Source organism: Rhinichthys klamathensis, unplaced genomic scaffold, assembly GCF_029890125.1.
Source record: "Rhinichthys klamathensis goyatoka isolate OS25496 unplaced genomic scaffold, OSU_Roscu_1.1 h1tg000099l_1, whole genome shotgun sequence".
Taxonomy (NCBI): domain Eukaryota; kingdom Metazoa; phylum Chordata; class Actinopteri; order Cypriniformes; family Leuciscidae; genus Rhinichthys; species Rhinichthys klamathensis.
In genome coordinates this window covers 79,870-97,925 of record NW_026606638.1, presented here as the reverse complement: position 1 = coordinate 97,925, position 18,056 = coordinate 79,870, and the positions used below count along the sequence as shown (strand labels likewise).

The 18,056-nt window shown below is 37.9% G+C and overlaps 1 protein-coding gene across 2 annotated transcripts in view; it reads left to right on the top strand.

The window, feature by feature from the left end:
- gtf2ird1 (GTF2I repeat domain containing 1) overlaps positions 1–17,061 on the top strand; it is a 37,360-nt gene extending 20,299 nt beyond the window's left edge. For both annotated transcript variants that reach the window (XM_056252886.1, XM_056252885.1), the window contains exons 11-27: positions 385–508; positions 1,488–1,531; positions 1,648–1,728; positions 3,010–3,096; positions 4,804–4,854; positions 4,938–5,003; positions 5,141–5,324; positions 5,444–5,505; positions 7,381–7,446; positions 7,654–7,921; positions 8,038–8,066; positions 8,167–8,214; positions 9,175–9,252; positions 9,352–9,544; positions 9,628–9,665; positions 9,763–9,878; positions 15,946–17,061. In XM_056252886.1, coding sequence (XP_056108861.1) covers positions 385–508; positions 1,488–1,531; positions 1,648–1,728; positions 3,010–3,096; positions 4,804–4,854; positions 4,938–5,003; positions 5,141–5,324; positions 5,444–5,505; positions 7,381–7,446; positions 7,654–7,921; positions 8,038–8,066; positions 8,167–8,214; positions 9,175–9,252; positions 9,352–9,544; positions 9,628–9,665; positions 9,763–9,878; positions 15,946–16,014 — 1,604 coding nt within the window. In that variant the 3' untranslated portion in view covers positions 16,015–17,061. The remainder of the gene's footprint in view (positions 1–384; positions 509–1,487; positions 1,532–1,647; positions 1,729–3,009; positions 3,097–4,803; positions 4,855–4,937; positions 5,004–5,140; positions 5,325–5,443; positions 5,506–7,380; positions 7,447–7,653; positions 7,922–8,037; positions 8,067–8,166; positions 8,215–9,174; positions 9,253–9,351; positions 9,545–9,627; positions 9,666–9,762; positions 9,879–15,945) is intronic.
- Positions 17,062–18,056: the final 995 nt, after the last annotated feature.

The window sequence follows — 18,056 nt, the reverse complement described above, 5'->3', positions numbered from 1 at the left end:
GACAAAGAGGAAAAACTGCGGACTGCAGCTTTAAGTACTGAGTAACTACATGTACTTACTGAAGGGTTAGGATTAGGGTTTGATTTGGTTTAGGGTTAGTTTCATGTAATTATGCATAATTTATAGTTATTACTATAGTAACTACATGTAAAATGTAACAATGACACTGTAAGATAAAGTGTTACCCATAACTTTGCACCCTTTCTGAACTGTAAGTGAAAATGTCTTGTTGTTATCTTAAGGAGCTATTTTTACCCCATCTGACCCTTAAAAAAAGTACACTCATTGGTGTGACCTATTATAATCAAGTTGGCAAAAGGCAATTTTTTTTATATAATGTACAGTATGTGTATGTTAAACTTGTCTTTTCACAATGTTTGTAAGCTGCTGGTAAAGTAGCTAAGGAGGAGGGCAAACAGGATGGTGTCGGCCTCGAGGACGGTTTCCCAGATGGCCTCAGGGTGCCGAGCTCTTCCCTAGAGCTGGTCAGCAACACTCACAGTAGCAGGTACCTTGCCCTGTCACCACAGAAGAACAGTATTGCTATGTTCTTAGATAGTTTGCATTTGTATTTTCCTGTAATGATACACTGACAGAACGTTTTGACTGCAAAAATGAACCAAAATTACTGAAACAGATCTGGTAACTTTGACATGGATAAAAAGCCCCAAAAAATGTGACAATAAATTAAATAAAATTAACGAATAAATTAATGAATTAAAACATATTTTTACATTTTCCATATTAAAACAAAGCAACCATATTTGCATACATTTTCTTTATAAGTATAACTGTCATGGACATATTGCAATCATGTACTTGCCCATGTACTTAGACAGTGAGAGACTCTAAACATCCCATGTTAGGCTGTGCTTATATTATAAAGAAAAAAAAAATCAGTTAGAGTTAATGAGTAAAGGCCTGTTTATTCCTTAGAATAATGACTCTAATAACGATAACAATCACTACATTAGCATCAACGCCAATGAACAATATCGTTCTGTTTATTATAACCATGATAAACAGTTTTATCATCTGCTGCTTTAAATGCTCTTTAAAGGAAGATGGATTCTGATTGGCTGTCAATGTTTTATCGTTCATCAGCCTGGGGAAATAAAACCTTTGTGGAAGTGATTCCAACGATATCATTTCTCTGTGCTGTTTTTGTTATAGTTGTGGTGTGGACTTTGCTATTCTTTTACATTTAGATATCTTTATCGTCCTTGGTGTGAATGGGCCTTAATTCTCGGTTTTCTGCAGATATTTATTTGATTTAAAAAATGTATAGGCTAACAGAATGTATGGGTCTTCAAAACAAACCATTTAAAGTGAGAATTTAGCCTTTTTAACTAGTGTGTCAGATGTTCCGCTTTAGGCCAAGAAATTTCATTTGGGTGCATCACTTCCCCCCCCCCCCCCCTGTAATTAAGAAGAAAGTAGAAAGGTAATTAATAAAGATGGAAATTTTGTTATTTATTTTTTTTCAGATCGACTAGCTCCTGTGTCAGTCCTTTGGCTGAGTGTGAAGCAGGTAGATCTTCTGCTCATCGTTTTAATACAACTTTGGCTTCTGCACTGTAGCTTTATGAATCTGAAACTTATTTTATCTGTAAAATTCAAAATAATTCATTAGGATTTATTTTCCAGGGCCATCTGGAGACTGCCTGCCTTTGAAAAAGATCAAAACAGAACCCCCAGATGGTGAAATTATCCAGGTGACAGTGCCAGGTATGGGCTCCCAGTCCCACAGTAAGGCTCACACTGAGAGTTTTAATATTTCGGCCCTGGCGCCTCAAGTTTTTTTTTCTCTTTTTGGCGTTATTGTCAGTTGACAACAAGCATCTGTGCAGAAATTTAAATAAAGTTTTGAGTTGAACGCAGCATGAAATCCCTGTAGGTCTACATGGATATGAAGGCATTAGCATATTCCACTTACTCGCAGAGAGGAAGTTTGTCTTTGATGGTTGCCTTCTGATTTAAAAATATTTGCTCTCATTTTCCACCCTGCTGTGCAGTGATCTGAGCCTTTGAGGACAGACAGGGCATTTTGCATTACATGGCACATTCATAGGCTGAACACTGTGAACTGAAGGAACATCATATATAAACTGAAAATTTGAGCTCAAGTGCTACATTAACAGTGTTGCAAAACATTCTGGCCAAATATAATACTTTCTCCATCTCTGAAACCACTCTTAATCCAATTCCAAACACCTGTCAAACAAACCCAATCAATCCTTGATATATAAAATCAATTCCAGACTAGGTTTAGTATGTCGTTTAGTATCCTATTTCACTTGGAAATATGTCGTATTATGGAACGATTGTGAATGCTGCATAATGTCGAATTTAAAAACATCTTGAAATCAAATTGGGCTCTATTTACTTTCTTAATGAATGTCACTGGTTTATACAAAATGTACCGTTCAAAAGTTAGGGTTCAATCAAGTTTAAAAAAAAAAAAATTATAGCAAGGATGCATTACATTGATCAAAAGTGACAGCAAAGATATTTATTGTGTTTTAATTAAAAAAATAATCGTGGTTTCCACAAAAATATTAATCAGCACAACTGTTTTCAACATTGATAATAATAAGAAATGTTTCTTTAGCACCCAATCAGCATATTAGAATGTAATGTGACACTGAAGAAAATGCAAGAATATTACACTGCTGAAAATTCAGCTTTGCCATCTCAGAAATTAATTACATTTTAAAATAAAATTGTTGTTTAAAATTGTAATAATATTAAAATGTATATTACTGTATTTTTGACCAAATAAACGTAACGTTGGTGAGCATATTTTTCTTTTTCACTAGCCTCATAGTAGATAAGTTATCAATGTTTTCTAAAAAATAATGAACCAATTTTATCACCATAACTTTTTCTACTTTTTACAGTTCAAATTCAAGTGAACACACCATATTATCTAAATTGAATGCATTTTGAGTGCCATTTTATTTTTAAATTTACATCCATATCCGTCTTTCTCTCATTCTCTACTCTCAGAGTCCAGTGCTACTACAGAGGAGCCAAGTGAGCCTCAGGCAGAGCGGGTGACCCCTGACCTCTGTCATCCCAAGGAGCCTGAAGCAGGTAAAAGCATACTAGCCTTCTTACCTTATATCTGAATGTAGTTCCATATCCATCTTTTTTCTCTTGCCTCCAGTGGTACATTGATAATCCCAAACATATGACATATCAAAGCCTCTAATAGAACCCTCTCCAATTTCTCATCCAGTTACAAATCCCTCCATTCTGTCTATACCTGCCCTCCTAGAAGCTTTAATGCCCGTCTCATAATCTTTATATGCACATGTACATGTCAGTCCAACTAACTGTCAAGTCCATTCTTGTAAGACATTCATTTCAGTGAGCTTATGCTTAACACAGAGATGTTAAATGCTGATTTAGCCACTGCGTTGTGTGGAGAAACCATGTCCGAATCTCTCAAAAGGAATTGTACATGAGTACGAACCTCTGTGAAGATCGAAACAGGACAGCGGCAGTTAATGAAAAAAAATGAAAAAAACATTTTTACCAGTGATAATAACATAGGTTGAAATATGGTAAGACAAGAGTTTTACATTTCTTATTTTAACACCAAACCCAATACCCCCATACTTAACCCAAACAGTTGTCCCAGCCCTAGTCAGATCCGATGTGAAACCTGTTCCCCATGCTGTGCTAGTTCTCCCACTACAGTAAACCCACATCCAATAGAACTCCCTAAATAGACTCCCAGTGTTAGTGCCCCTAATATATAGAAATATACTGTGAGTTGATATGAACGCTTAACCACTGTCATGTGTATTAACAGGTTTCCTTGGTTATGGAAAATCAGGGAATTTTAAAGTCCTTTGCCAGGCCCAGAAAAAAAATCTTTATGTTGTAGAATATTATGTCTCTTAGATATAGCTCTTTTGTAGAGTAAAACTTGCAGGTAAGCAAGTGGTTTCTGATTATTTTGATTTGGATCTTTGCAGTGCTATTTTGCTCTGAATTATTTTATTATTTTTATACCAATATACTATTTATATCTTTTAGTTTTCGTTCTAATTTTCGTTTAAGTTTTAATAATTTTGTTGTCTGCTTTTGCCATTTTTTGTTGTTTTTTAATATAATTCTATTAAGCTTTATTTTATAAAATGTTCAGTTTATTTAAGTTTTTAGTTAACTGAATAATAAATATTAGATGAATTTTTTTTATTTGATTTAATTTCAATTAATAATTAACAATTAATTTTAGTTAACAATAGCAATGCTGGTTCTTTCCCATGAATCTGATCACAAATTGGTCTGAAGGATTCATTAGCTAATCTAAATTATTATTTTTTCTTTCTATGGAAAAGTCATGGAAATTCATTGGTCACAAAGTGTGCTTTATACAAAATGTATTTAATGTTTTATATATAATGATATAAATAGAATGTGTTATTACATTTTAGTTTATTTTTTTAATATATATATATTTCAAGGTTTTTAAACGATAATTAATTCGCAAATTACCATTTAAAAAAAATAATTTGTTCACGAGTCAGGTGTAGAAACCTGGGGTTGTTGAAGCGTACATATTGACTCACAGATTAAGTATTTTGACTCATAATTAATAACACTGGATTTATTATGTTGAAGTTTGCATTACACAAATGGTCACTGGAGTAAACCACAGGTGAGTTGAATCATCAAAACATCTCCAGCAAAGAAGAATAGAATTCATGTGTTTTTGATCAAGTCATACACATAGGAATACTTCCCATGTGCTACGCTGATGGTAATATCATTCTGTTTATATCTCTGCAGAAGATTTAACGCCGAAGTCTACACCACAAGGGCTCAAGAGAGCTGTTGAAGGTAAAACTCCATTTTGAATTATCACTCAGGTTTGTCTTCAGATATTATGGGGTGTTGGTGTGATTGTCCTCCCTTTTCCCCAGAAGACATCGGAGAGATGATCCTTCAGCTGCGAAAGCAAGTCGAGAGCCTTTTCAGCTCCAAGTACAGTGAGTCATGGACTTACTCACCGTATCATTTACAATCAACTGTGGCTGTTACAGATTCCTCTGGCTTAAAATATTCACGAATAATAGATTGCAGAATTCATAATAGTTTGTCAAATCATCTATCTTTCTCATTCTAGGTGAGACTCTTGGTCTGCCTGAACCGGCTAAAGTGCCATACTCCAAGTTCCAGATGTACCCGGATGACCTGTATGTCACTGGGCTGCCAGAAGGGATGACTTTTCGAAGGCCAAACTGTTTTGGGGCAGCAAAACTCAGAAAGATTCTTGCTGCCAGTAGTCAGATTACATTTGTTATAAAGAGGTATAGTCATACAGAAAACATTCAAATTACACATTAAAAAAGACTTACACAAAACACTACACTACGATGTTTCAGAAAGCTGCTTGACAATGATGTGCCTTTTTTTATGTGTTTGTCAGGCCAGAATTGTTGACAGAACAAGTAAAAAATGAAGGTGCCTCTAAGACGACCTCTGATTCAGGTAAACTAACTTTTTTTTTTTATTATTATTTTTTAGGGCTGTCACGATTCCTCTTAAATTTGAGTACTCGATTAAAAAAAAAATATCCTTGATTACATTTAGCCCGTGTTGATTAACCGGCAAAATACCAGAAGTGGTGCATTCCACAGACGAGAATCCATGAACCACATTATTAGACCGCTCTCAAAGGCTGCATCATATATTTTAACCAATTAAAAATCATAACATAGAATAGTGCTATTGTGAATCACAAAGGCTGCGATTCAATTAAATAAATATATATGCGCTGCGAGTTACCGGGTGAAGTGCGGCTCTTTATTTACATGCTGCAGTTTACGAGTTTCTTCCGTTCACAGTAAATGCTGCTCCACACGAACTCTTTGTTTGGGTTTCCAATAACGGTCTTTGTGTTTCATGCAAAGTGTTGCACTGTTATCATTTACATGCATGGAGCGCGACTCAGCAGCTCAGTTAACACACTCCATCTCTGCATATGTTTGGGTTGCTTATAACGTTGATCTGGGAACGAATTGTGCGTCATTTCACCAGATTTGTAACATTTATAAATCTACGCCAACACAGGAGAATACATCAATATGTTTCTAAAAATGCGAACTGTTGTTCATCGCGATTTCAAAATAAAAGTTTAAACCCCAGTTTGCATGTTTTGATATCCACATGTTCTTTTTTAAGAAATGACAGTGGCTGTAGCATTTTTATCGGAAAGAATTGGCCAAATATTAAAGATTAAATGTAAATTTCAGGTAAATGTTATTTAATTCATAATAACTGGGCAATATTAAAGCTGCCGTCGGCAACATTTTTTTTATCATAATCAGTGAAATCATTCAAAATTTTGCCTAAGTCCACTCAATCTGCCAGACTTGCCGACTGCAGCTTTAAACAAGGATTTGAACTGCTGTAAAGTAACAACCACACCAGGCTGTTGGCGCCCTCTGTAGGCATATGTTATAATATGTAATGTACATACTGTAAGTTGATCATGTTTATATTATGTAATTACTGTATTTTAACAGTGTTGTTTAATACAATCATATGATTATTGCCTCATTGTTATTATACGTATGTATTTGAAGTCATTTTAAAGGTGAACTAAGTAACTTTTTTACCTTAACCGAACAGCTTTGGAGTCATTGTAATGTTTATATTACTGATTTCGTGTTGAATGGTGGTCGTCTCGCACCCCCCTGGTGCCTGTGAATGCCAAAACCACCCTTGCAACTTTGGGCCGGCGAGCCACCGGCCTCAGTGTTAGGAAGTGTCGTGTGATATCAGGTCTCGCGAGGTAACCAATTGCTTTACGGCAAAAAACAGATCTGATAAAATTCTGATAAAATGAGCATCAAACAGAAATAACCCGGCGGCGTATACATGTGGTGTTGGGCGCGCGCAGCTCTTAAAGGGGCCATACCTTATTTCCACTCGTTACAGCGTCCATCCTACTGAACAGGTACCGGTGTCCAGGGGTAGGGGATCCGGCCGTGAGTGCGAGCCATCTCTGCGTGAGTGCTATTCACGACAGTACAAGTACACCACAGCGACTCTAGGGGTCGCTGTTTGACAAAATCGGAATTCCTACTTAGTGCTGCTTTAATGGCTATTGTTCACTTAGGTCTATTTTTATTTCCACAAAAAAAACTGATTGCTCGATTAATCGTCAAAATAATCGACCGATTACTCTAATACCAAAATAATCGTTAGTGACAGACCTAATTTTATTTTATTTTACAAACCAATTGTCCTATGTATGGTCATTTTGTTTTGTTTGAACTATCCATTTTGTGTGTATTCCTTGTTTTATCCAAAATATCACTTACTAATCTAATATAATGCTCCTTTTGATTAAATCTTCAGCAGAAACCGACTCTAAAGACCAATCAGATGACCCGGGACCTGCCTCCAAAAGACCAGGATTCTCAGGTATCACCGTGATTAAGTTATCAGGTGTTGTACATAGTAAGTTTGAGACTTTATTGCATCCTGACTGAATGAAAAGATTCAGTTTATCCTTGTGCCACGTGTCTGTCTTTTGGATGCCAGTTCACGTTCAAAACATCATTCCCTCCTGTCCTTTCTCAATATGCTATCACTAAACCGTTGGTTTTTCTACCATTGTTCTGCCCTCAGACAGTTTAGAGGCCAAGCTCTCCCGTATCGACTTGGCGAACACACTGCGAGAGCAGGTCCAAGACCTGTTCAACAGGAAATACGGCGAGGCACTGGGCATTAAGTATCCTGTGCAAGTGCCTTACAAGAGGATCAAGAGTAACCCTGGCTCAGTGATTATCGAGGGCTTGCCCCCTGGCATCCCCTTCAGAAAACCCTGTACCTTCGGCTCACAGAATCTAGAGAGGATATTAGCGGTGGCTGACAAGATCTCTTTCAGCATTACCCGGTGAAGCACTGCGCCAAGTTTTTGAAAAGCTTTCAAACTAAAAAAGTGAACGTGGTTTAATTTGTGTAATATATTGGGTTTATTTAAGAATTACAACGTCTTTTCTATCTTTTCAGGCCTTTCCAAGGGCTCATTCCCAAGCCAGGTAAGCAGTCGAAATTTAATAGCACATCTTTATTTAAAAGTGTCTATATTTTTGCTGAATTACTCATGGAAATAACTTAATCAAATTTTTATTTTGCCAGCACCACGAAGAATAACCATATTAAAGAAAGGTTACACCCCAATAAGCGGTGAGAATACAGCATCATTTACTATGTGCTATGTGTTGTAGTTATTTATTGCACTTCATGTCTACACTGGACATCCAGAGCGTTGTGGTGCAACAAAACTAGATCTAGAACGGTCAGTTGATGTCCCATTTCTATTTTTGTTGGGCTGCACAGCTATCACAATCATTCAGCTTTTTTTTATATATATATATATATATATATAATATATATATTGGTGCTGTCAGATTGATTTATAGCAACATAAATATAGTGTTTATATAATATGTGTGTGTATATATATATTAAAATGATTTTACTTGAATTTACTACTGCACTTGCTAATTATTTTATGCAAATATATTACCATACAAAAATATATTTTTAATGCTTTTGAAAAAGTCTCTTATGCACACCAAAGCTGCATGTATTTGATAAATATAGTAAAACAGTACTATTGTGAAATATTATTACAATTTAAAATAACTGTTTTCTTTTTTAATATAAATTTTAAAAAGTAATTTATTCCTGTGATTCAAAGTTGAATTTTCAGCATCATTACTCCAGTCTTCAGTGTCACATGATCCTTCAGAAATCATTCTAATATGCCGATTTGCTGCTCAAGAAACATTTCTTATTATTATCAATGTTGTTTTTGGAATCTGTGATACATTTTTTCCCCAGGATTCTTTGATAAATATAAAGTTAAACAAAATAACAGCAATCTTTTCACTTGTGTAAAATTGCCCGTTATTATAAAAATGTTTTATTCAAAATATTTAATCATTTATAATTTTCTTAAATATATTTTAAAATGATAAAATAACCCATATCATTTCCTTTGAAAAAATAAAACCTTATAAGTCTTGCCTCAAGCTTGAATCTGACTCTCTGTCAAGCATAAAAGGTTATTTTAATGTTGAATCTGTCAGTGAACTTATATTAAATATCCTTACACTTCAATATTTGATCACTGTCCAACAGAAGAAGATGAGGTCAACCGAATGGGAGAGAAAGTGATATTAAGGGAACAAGTTAAAGAGCTCTTCAATAAGAAATACGGTACGTTGATTATTAATAACTGATTTATTCTTTTGTGCAAATGTTTTTGTCCTTATATAAAATATTCCAATGCTTCATATGTGAATGTGTTGTGTTCAGGTGAAGCTTTGGATTTGGATCGCTCAGTCATTGTTCCGTACAAGTTAATCCGTGCCAATCCAGGCTCGCTGGAGGTGTGTGGACTTCCGGATGATATCCCCTTCAGGAATCCCAATACTTATGACATAGTTCGGTTGGAAAAAATCCTTCAGGTCCAAGATGAAATTACTTTCCATATCAAAACCCCCCTACAGTAAGTGCTTGCCGGATGTGATTATGTTGGATGAAGAATGCTTGCAAGTGTTGTTTGATCTCATTGATTTCTTCTTTGTTTAGGCCTTTTACAGAGTTGTGTACTCAAACTTGTAATAAAGGTAAGAGCCTTTATTTGTTATGACACATTTTATGTACTTTTGAAAAAAAAAAGTAAGGTGTAGAAATGTGTGCAAATGTTTACATCTTCTTTTGCAGAAGGTAAAGAAGTGTCTACGAATCGACGCAAACGTAAACGAGTACTTGACAACAGTCAAGCATCCATGGCCACTAGAGCAGACTCAGCACTATCAACCAATCAGATACCTGTCATGGTATGCAAACACATTACAGGAACGCTTTTCCATTTACACTTTTTAAAAATACTTTACGTCATCATAAAAGGCATTTTAAACCCAGGTTACTTTCAGAATGCAAAATTTTGTTGAACAGGATATTCAATGAGGAAGAAATGTGGGGTGGGACTCGATTTTATCAGACAGGAAATAATTGTATTTTGAAAAGTGGGTGTTATGGACAGAATGGAGCCAGACTAAATAGTAATTTCTGTATAGTTTAACATTACACTACTGTTCAAAAGTTTGGGGTCAGTAAGATTTAAACATTTTTTTTTAAAGAAATTAATCAAAGAATAAAAGAAATGAATACTTTTATTCAGCAAGGTGCATTAAATTGAACATATAAATTGTATTATATAAAGTGTTTATAAATACGTACATATACACACACACATGTATATATATATATATATATATATATAAACAAATGTAAAAATTCAAATAATCCTGAAAAAAAATCAATTAAGCAGCACAACTGTTTTAAACATTTATAATAATAAGAAACATTTCTTGAGCAGCAAATCAGCATATTAGAATGATTTCTAAAAGAAAAAAACCTGACTGCTGATAATTCAGCTTTGCAATCACAGGAATAAATTGCAATTTTAAAATGTATTCAAATATAAAAGCGTTATTTTAAATTGTAATACTATTTCACAATATTACTGTTTTTACTGTATTTTTTTTATCAAATAAATGCCGTTTTTTTATATACATTAAAAGAGAAAAAGTTATTTTAAATTGTAACAATATGTCACTTGAGGTGTTGTGGGCTAGTCGACGAAACACTGAGGACGGAAGGTGCCCACTTGAAGACCCTAGAGATGTCCCCTACTCGGTTCAATCCAGACGGTTGTCGTGCTGGTCCTGTAGTTGCAGCCGTCGCGTGTGCTAACGCGCCAAGTACACTGCAGTCGTTAACGCCGGACAGAAGGGGAGTCACACTACCTTATGGAAAGAAGCGTAAATGGATGGAGAAGCATAGTTTACTGTAAAGCTACGTCTTAGTTTTGCTTATCTTGGCCCAAGCCGAGTACAAATCAGCATGAAGTTTTAACATCTACTCTCGTGTAATGGAAATCATGAAGATCTGGATACATCCAGTGACTGCGGTGAATAGTGCTGCTGGCAACCAGGGAAAGACCTTGTGACAGCCTGGAGAGACAGCTGACAGGAGGAAAGAGACCCCAATGGGGCTGGTAAGGGTTAGCTACCCTTGTCGGCAGTATCCAGCTCCGTGTTTACAGGATGCTGGAGACACCCGCCCAAGGCTTCTGAGAAATTAAAGAGAAAAATACCCCTAGAGTCTGCGAGAGCGGGGGCGGAAGATGACTCAATGTTGGACAACATGGTTAACGACTTAGGAATGGAAACGGATATGAGTATGGAGAGTAAGACTAGTTCAAGATCTGCAGTAAGTAAAGTCATTGAACTCCAAGTTTGTGTCTGTGGCTGGAGCAAGGTGACAACGGTCAGGGGTTTGAAGGTTCATCAAGGGAAAATGAAATGCTTGAGGGAGAAGGGACAAGGGCCTCGCATTGATCAGTACTTCTTACGAAGTCAGTCAAGTCAGTCGAATGAAATCCAGCGACAGGAAGCAAACCACAGCTCGCAGGATATCAGCACCCCTGTCATTGACGAAAGGAGGCCTTGCACAGTTAGTGATGAACATATTCATACTTGTGAACCCGGTCAGGCTAACCAGCATAAGAGAGAAAAGAACCTCAACGGGCATAGGCCTGGAGTTAGATGGCCAAGAGCTTGTGAGAAAACTGCATGGGACACGGTAAACACAGATCTATGCTTTGCATTGGAAAGATTAACTGGTACAGTTGAAAAGAAGCTGGATAAATTTGGGGACATCATTTACGCATATGGAAGTGAGAGGTTTGGTGTGGAAAAAAGGAAGGAAAAAGTACAAACTACTCCTGGAATGTCTAGACGGCAGCAGAAAATTGAAGGGTTAGTTAGAGAAAGGAGACAGCTGAGGAAGCAATGGAAAAGAGCAGAACAAAGTCAGAAGGAGGGACTCAATCTCTTACAAAGGGCCATAAAAGATAAGCTGGCAACATTACGCAGAGCTGAGCGCCTACGGAAACGCTACAAAAAGAAGGAACGTGCGAGGGCTAATTTCTATAAAGACCCATTCAAATTCGTAAAGAAGTTATTCACCAGTGAGAAGAATGGCACTTTAAAAACATCTAGGATTGAGCTAGAGAGATATTTGGAGGACACGCATACAGATGCAAAAAGGCATGAGCCTATGTCAATTCCATCAGACATACCACCTATCAACCCACCAGAATACCAAATGGAGGTCTGTGCACCTAAGTGGAAAGAGGTAGAGCAGGCTGTGAGAAAGGCAAGGGCTTCATCATCTCCAGGGCCTAATGGAGTTCCGTACAGAGTGTACAAGAGTGCTTCAGGAGTTCTGCGAATTCTGTGGAAATTGATAAAAGTGGCATGGGAAAAACAGGTTGTACCTAGAGCATGGCGCAGAGCAGGTGGAGTCTTTATACCTAAAGAAAAAGATGCTACAAGCATGAGTCAGTTTCGTCCTATTTCACTATTAAACGTTGAGGGTAAGATTTTCTTCAGCATTATTGCCCAGAGATTGTCCACCTACCTGTTAAAGAATGGCTTCATTGACACCTCAGTTCAAAAAGCGGGTATTCCAGGGTTCTCAGGATGCTTAGAACACATCAATGTTATCTGGCAACGAATTCAGTCAGCTAAAAAGGAGAGGAAGGAGCTCCATGTGACATTCCTGGATTTGGCTAATGCATATGGTTCAGTGCCACATGAGCTTCTTTGGGCAGCATTTGATTTTTTCAGAGTACCAATGTCAATAACAAATTTAGTGAAAGCCTATTTTGGAGATTTGCAATTCAGTTTCTCAACTCCAAAATTCAGCACTGCATGGCAATGCCTAGAGGTTGGAATAATGGCAGGATGCACCATTTCTCCACTGGCTTTTACCATGGCGATGGAATTAATCATGAGGGCATCAAGATGGGTAGTAGGAGGAGAGCGCTTGGCTTCTGGGATGCGACTACCACCAATCAGAGCATACATGGATGACATGACAACCATGACTACAACAGTAGCCTGCACTAATCGGTTATTGGGGAAGTTAACAGATAATATTGAATGGGCACGAATGAAATTTAAGCCCTCTAAATCAAGGAGCATCTCGATAGTTAAAGGAAAGGTAGTAGATAAAACATTCTTCATTAATGGTGAGGCAATACCAACAGTTTCTGAGAAGCCAGTGAAGAGTCTTGGGAGATGGTACGATGGGGATCTAAAGGACACAGTTCGGGTGGGAGAAGTTAGACGACAAGCAGTGGAAGAGTTGAAGAGCATAAACAGCTGTGCTCTACCTGGTAAACTAAAACTCTGGTGCTTTCAGTTTGGTCTACTGCCGAGGTTGCTGTGGCCACTGACCGTGTACGAGGTTTCTTTGACAACAGTGGATAAGCTGGAAGCGTTGGTAAGTTCATACATCAGGAAATGGTTGGGAGTTCCACGCTGCCTCAGCAGAGTAGGACTTTATAGTAAAGGAATATTGCAGCTGCCAGTCTCTGCTTTAACCGAGGAGTTCAAGTGTGCCAAGGTCAGACTGGAAATGACCTTAGTAGAGTCAAGCGACAAATGTGTAAGGGAGGCAGCCCCTGTGTTAAAAACTGGTAGAAAGTGGTCAGCAAAGAAATCTGTAGTAGAGGCAAAGGCTGCCCTTCAAATTAGGGATATCGTGGGACAGGTACAGCATGGAAGAGGGGGTTTTGGGCTCAGTTTAGCTCCTCCTAAATGGCACAAGGCAGGCCCAGCTCAAAGGAGGAAGCTGGTAGTCAACGAGGTGCGACAGCAGGAGGAGAGGATGAGGTGTATAAAGGCCATTTCACAGGCCAAGCAGGGAGAGTGGATGAGATGGGAGAGTGTGGAACAACGTAAGATGGGCTGGCAAGACCTTTGGTCAATGGAAGAGAGTAGGATCAGTTTCCTTATTAGGTCAACATATGATGTTCTCCCATCACCGCAGAACCTAAACCTCTGGGTAGGAGAGGATCCCTCTTGTCCTTTGTGTTCATCACCTGCCACATTAAGGCACATTTTGACAGGATGTAAGGTGGCTCTTAGCCAAGGTCGGTTTACTTGGCGCCATGACCAAGTACTGCGATGTTTGGCTTTAGCATTAGAAGGTAAGCGTAACATGACCAATAAGTTGCCACCTGTTCTAGCAAAACATTACACGCAGAAGACAATATTCCTCCGCCCAGGCGAGCAACCACCAAGAAAAGGTGTTAACACCAATTCTCGCCCAGGACAACTGGAAGCTGCTAGGGACTGGAAGATGCTGGCTGATCTTGACCAACGGCTTATTTTTCCACCTGAGATTGCCACCACTAACCTACGACCAGATATTGTTTTGTGGTCTGGATCAGCACGCATTGTTCAACTGATAGAGTTAACAGTGCCATGGGAGGATGCGGTAGATGAGGCATATGAGAGGAAGAAACTGCGGTATGCTCATCTGGCCACTGAAGCAGAACAGCGAGGATGGAGAGTCCAGGTTTATCCAGTGGAAGTGGGTTGTCGAGGTTTTGTGGCACACTCTACAACCCGGTTCCTCAGAGACGTCGGATTCAGTGGCCAAGAGTTGCGTCGCACAGTAAAGAACTTATCTGAAGCAGCAGAAAGGAGCAGCAACTGGCTGTGGTTGAGACGGAAAGATTCTAGCTGGCTGTGTACAGGCCGCCACGCTACGGTTTCGTAGAGTTCTTGAAAACTTGAAGAGTCTGTTGGTTTGTTTGTATACGTTCCTGTGGATATTGCGTGAATGACGGGTGGTTGGGTAGATATTGTGTTTTGCGGTAGGTGGTATGCCATACAGAACCGTTGTCCACTGAAACTGCATATTAACGCACCAGTGGGGCTCGACAGCCTTAGTCAACGGGTTGGCGCGTATGGTTGGGTTGCGGAGAGATTGTGATATTGTGGTTAGGTCTCAGCAGCAGGAGGGATGTAGAGGTCAGTAAGCTGGGCTGAGTTGAGTGGGGGACGGAGGGGGGTGACTCTGGGACGCCAGAGTCACTGTCGAGCCCTCTTGAGGTGTCGTGGGCTAGTCGACGAAACACTGAGGACGGAAGGTGCCCACTTGAAGACCCTAGAGATGTCCCCTACTCGGTTCAATCCAGACGGTTGTCGTGCTGGTCCTGTAGTTGCAGCCGTCGCGTGTGCTAACGCGCCAAGTACACTGCAGTCGTTAACGCCGGACAGAAGGGGAGTCACACTACCTTATGGAAAGAAGCGTAAATGGATGGAGAAGCATAGTTTACTGTAAAGCTACGTCTTAGTTTTGCTTATCTTGGCGAAAGCCGAGTACAAATCAGCATGAAGTTTTAACATCTACTCTCGTGTAATGGAAATCACAATATTACTGTTTTTACTGTATATTTCATAACATAAAAAAAACGTACTCGCTTCAAACTTTTGAATGGTAGTGTCAACAATTCCCTGTGCATCCTAGATGAACTGAAAAGTCATTTCAGAAATAGTAAAAAATAATAATAATTAAAGGCTGTTAAAACAAACACATGAATTTTGCACAATGAGATCGTAAACAGGTCTTAAAGGGACAGTTCACCCAAAAATTCTGTCATCATTTACTCACCCTTAGTTGTTCTAAACCTGAGTTTCTTTTGTTGAACACAGAGTATATTTTGGAGAATGACGGTAACCAAACATTTGCTGGTCCCAATTAACTGCCATAGTTTATATATATACTATGGAAGTCAGTAGGGACCAGAAACTGTTTGGTTACCGACATTCTCCAAAATATACTCTTATGTGTTTAACAGAAGAAAGAAACTCAGGTTTAGAACAACTTGAGGGTGAGTAAATGATGACAGAATTTTAATTTTTGGGTGAACTGTCCCTTTAAGACCGTAAATGAGGTCAATTGTATTGATCTTTCATGTCAACCTTCAAAATTGCTATTTTCGCTATTAAAATGTCCTCCTTTTTCTTTTCTTTTTTCCAGCAATGGCCCATGTACATGGTGGACTATAGCGGAGTGAATGTTCAAGTTCCTGGCAAAGTCAAATACTAAATAACTTTCCGATGCCGTATGGAAGACTTTCACCATTATGGGACCTTTTTAAATGTTTCTAAATGCTAAATTCAGCTTTCCCCAGAGCTGTGGCAGATCGGGCGGCTCACGCATGGAGACACCTGTGTGTTCTGGCAGGTGTTAGAGAGTGTGAACCGCTGGATGCAATGAAGTGCTAATGATGGAAAAACACAGCAGTAAATCAATCGGCCAGTGCTCTATTACTTAAGAGGAATAGTACTCATCCTCCTGTCAGTCCAAACCTCAATGCTTTTTAACTGAAAAAAGAGCAACATGCAGGTTTGGAATGACATGAGGGTAACTATTCCTTTAAGAGGTTGTTTGTAAAAGGAGTAGCCGTTATTTGAGTATCAGATGAACTATATTGCTTTGCCACCAGGATTTGTGACAGCAGATCCTGGACACAATCATGGTTAAATAACCATCTCATAAAGAGCAGTAAGAATGAGATTTGGGATTATTTTTATTTTTATTTTTCCCAAATAATAATCACTGTTGGGATACACAGCCTTGTTTGGTGCCGAGAGCTCGTACAGTACGTATATACTATACGACGCGTGTAGTTGTCTGGGTCTCATGCCTTGCAAATGTTTGTATTGTTATTTATTTATTTATTTAAATAAAAACTTGTATACGCAGGGAATGTAAACTACCACATTCAGTATAGAGCATAAAGTACTGAATAACACGACTAATGATGCTAAAAGCAGCTAGCTACTGTATGTATTCAGAGAGAAACTTCTGCTTCAGGTTTCAGTACGTCAAGTTGGAAAACCCTAACATGATAGCACTAACTTATATTCAATTGAGAGACTTTTTTGTATTATTTTAGCTTTGTAAGTTACTCTAGTTCGTTAAAGTAAGGCAAAGTGAGATATTTCACAGAGAAAACATCATGAATGTATTGTTTGTAAAGGAAAGAATGCTATAATGTTATTCTGTAATGACTGTCTCTGGAATCACCAGTATTTATATGCTGTACCCTAATGCCATTTAGGCCTTTCAAATAAAATGTGTTGCCTTGCATTTGTTTTTGCTTGTTTGTTTGTTTGTTTGTTTTACTTTTATCATGATAATGTAATGCAGTGAACGCCTTTCTAGGTGTGTGTGTGTGTATTAGGATGCCTTATTGCATAGTAGTTAAAGAATTCTGAAATATGATATCTTTCAGATGGAAAATAGATGAATGATGAAGAAGAAAGAATAATGTTCCAAACACATCATTAGCACCATCTGCTGGGCAAAAGGCAACATCACATTTTCAATGATGCAGAAATTGTATTATTATTTTACAATGTACCACTTTTACGCCTGGTTTCACATACAAGACTTAAACCAGGACATTTAAGTAGCTTTTATAAACGTGCCTTAGGTTAAAACAGCTAAAACATGCATTTTAGTCTGGGACTAGACTTAATTATTGCATGTGAAACCAGGGGAATATCTTAAATTGAATCCCAAATTTTCAAACATTTTCATGTCTGCAGTGTTTCATAACTGCATTATACTCGTATAAGGAGATGAAAGTTAAAACACCATCACTGCTGTACCTTTGCTAGAGTAGTTTTTACCATTAACTTGAACTTCAAGCAATCATTTAAAGTTAATAAACAGAATTACAGGGTGTTAAGGGGATAATTCACCCCAAATCGTCATTATTTAATCGCCATTTGTTATTGATGCGAATAATTTTCCCTATTCAGCGTAACATAATTTTAATAGTGAAACATTATTTATTATAAACAACATTACTTACTGAAAATCTTGACATTCGCCCTAACTTACGAAATCGATTCATTTGAGTTGAATCTTTTCAGTAGATTCAATTCACAAAAACTGATTCACGAATCAGACTCGTCTAGTTCTCCAGACAGTTCAGCTTCCTGAACCGAATTCATATCCTGACGAATCTGTTCTGACAGCAAATTAGAAAGAAAAAATACCAGTGAATGATGGCATCATTTTCAGTTTCGGAAAAACTAGTATATTACAAATCGCGCGTATTTGTACTTTATAATAAG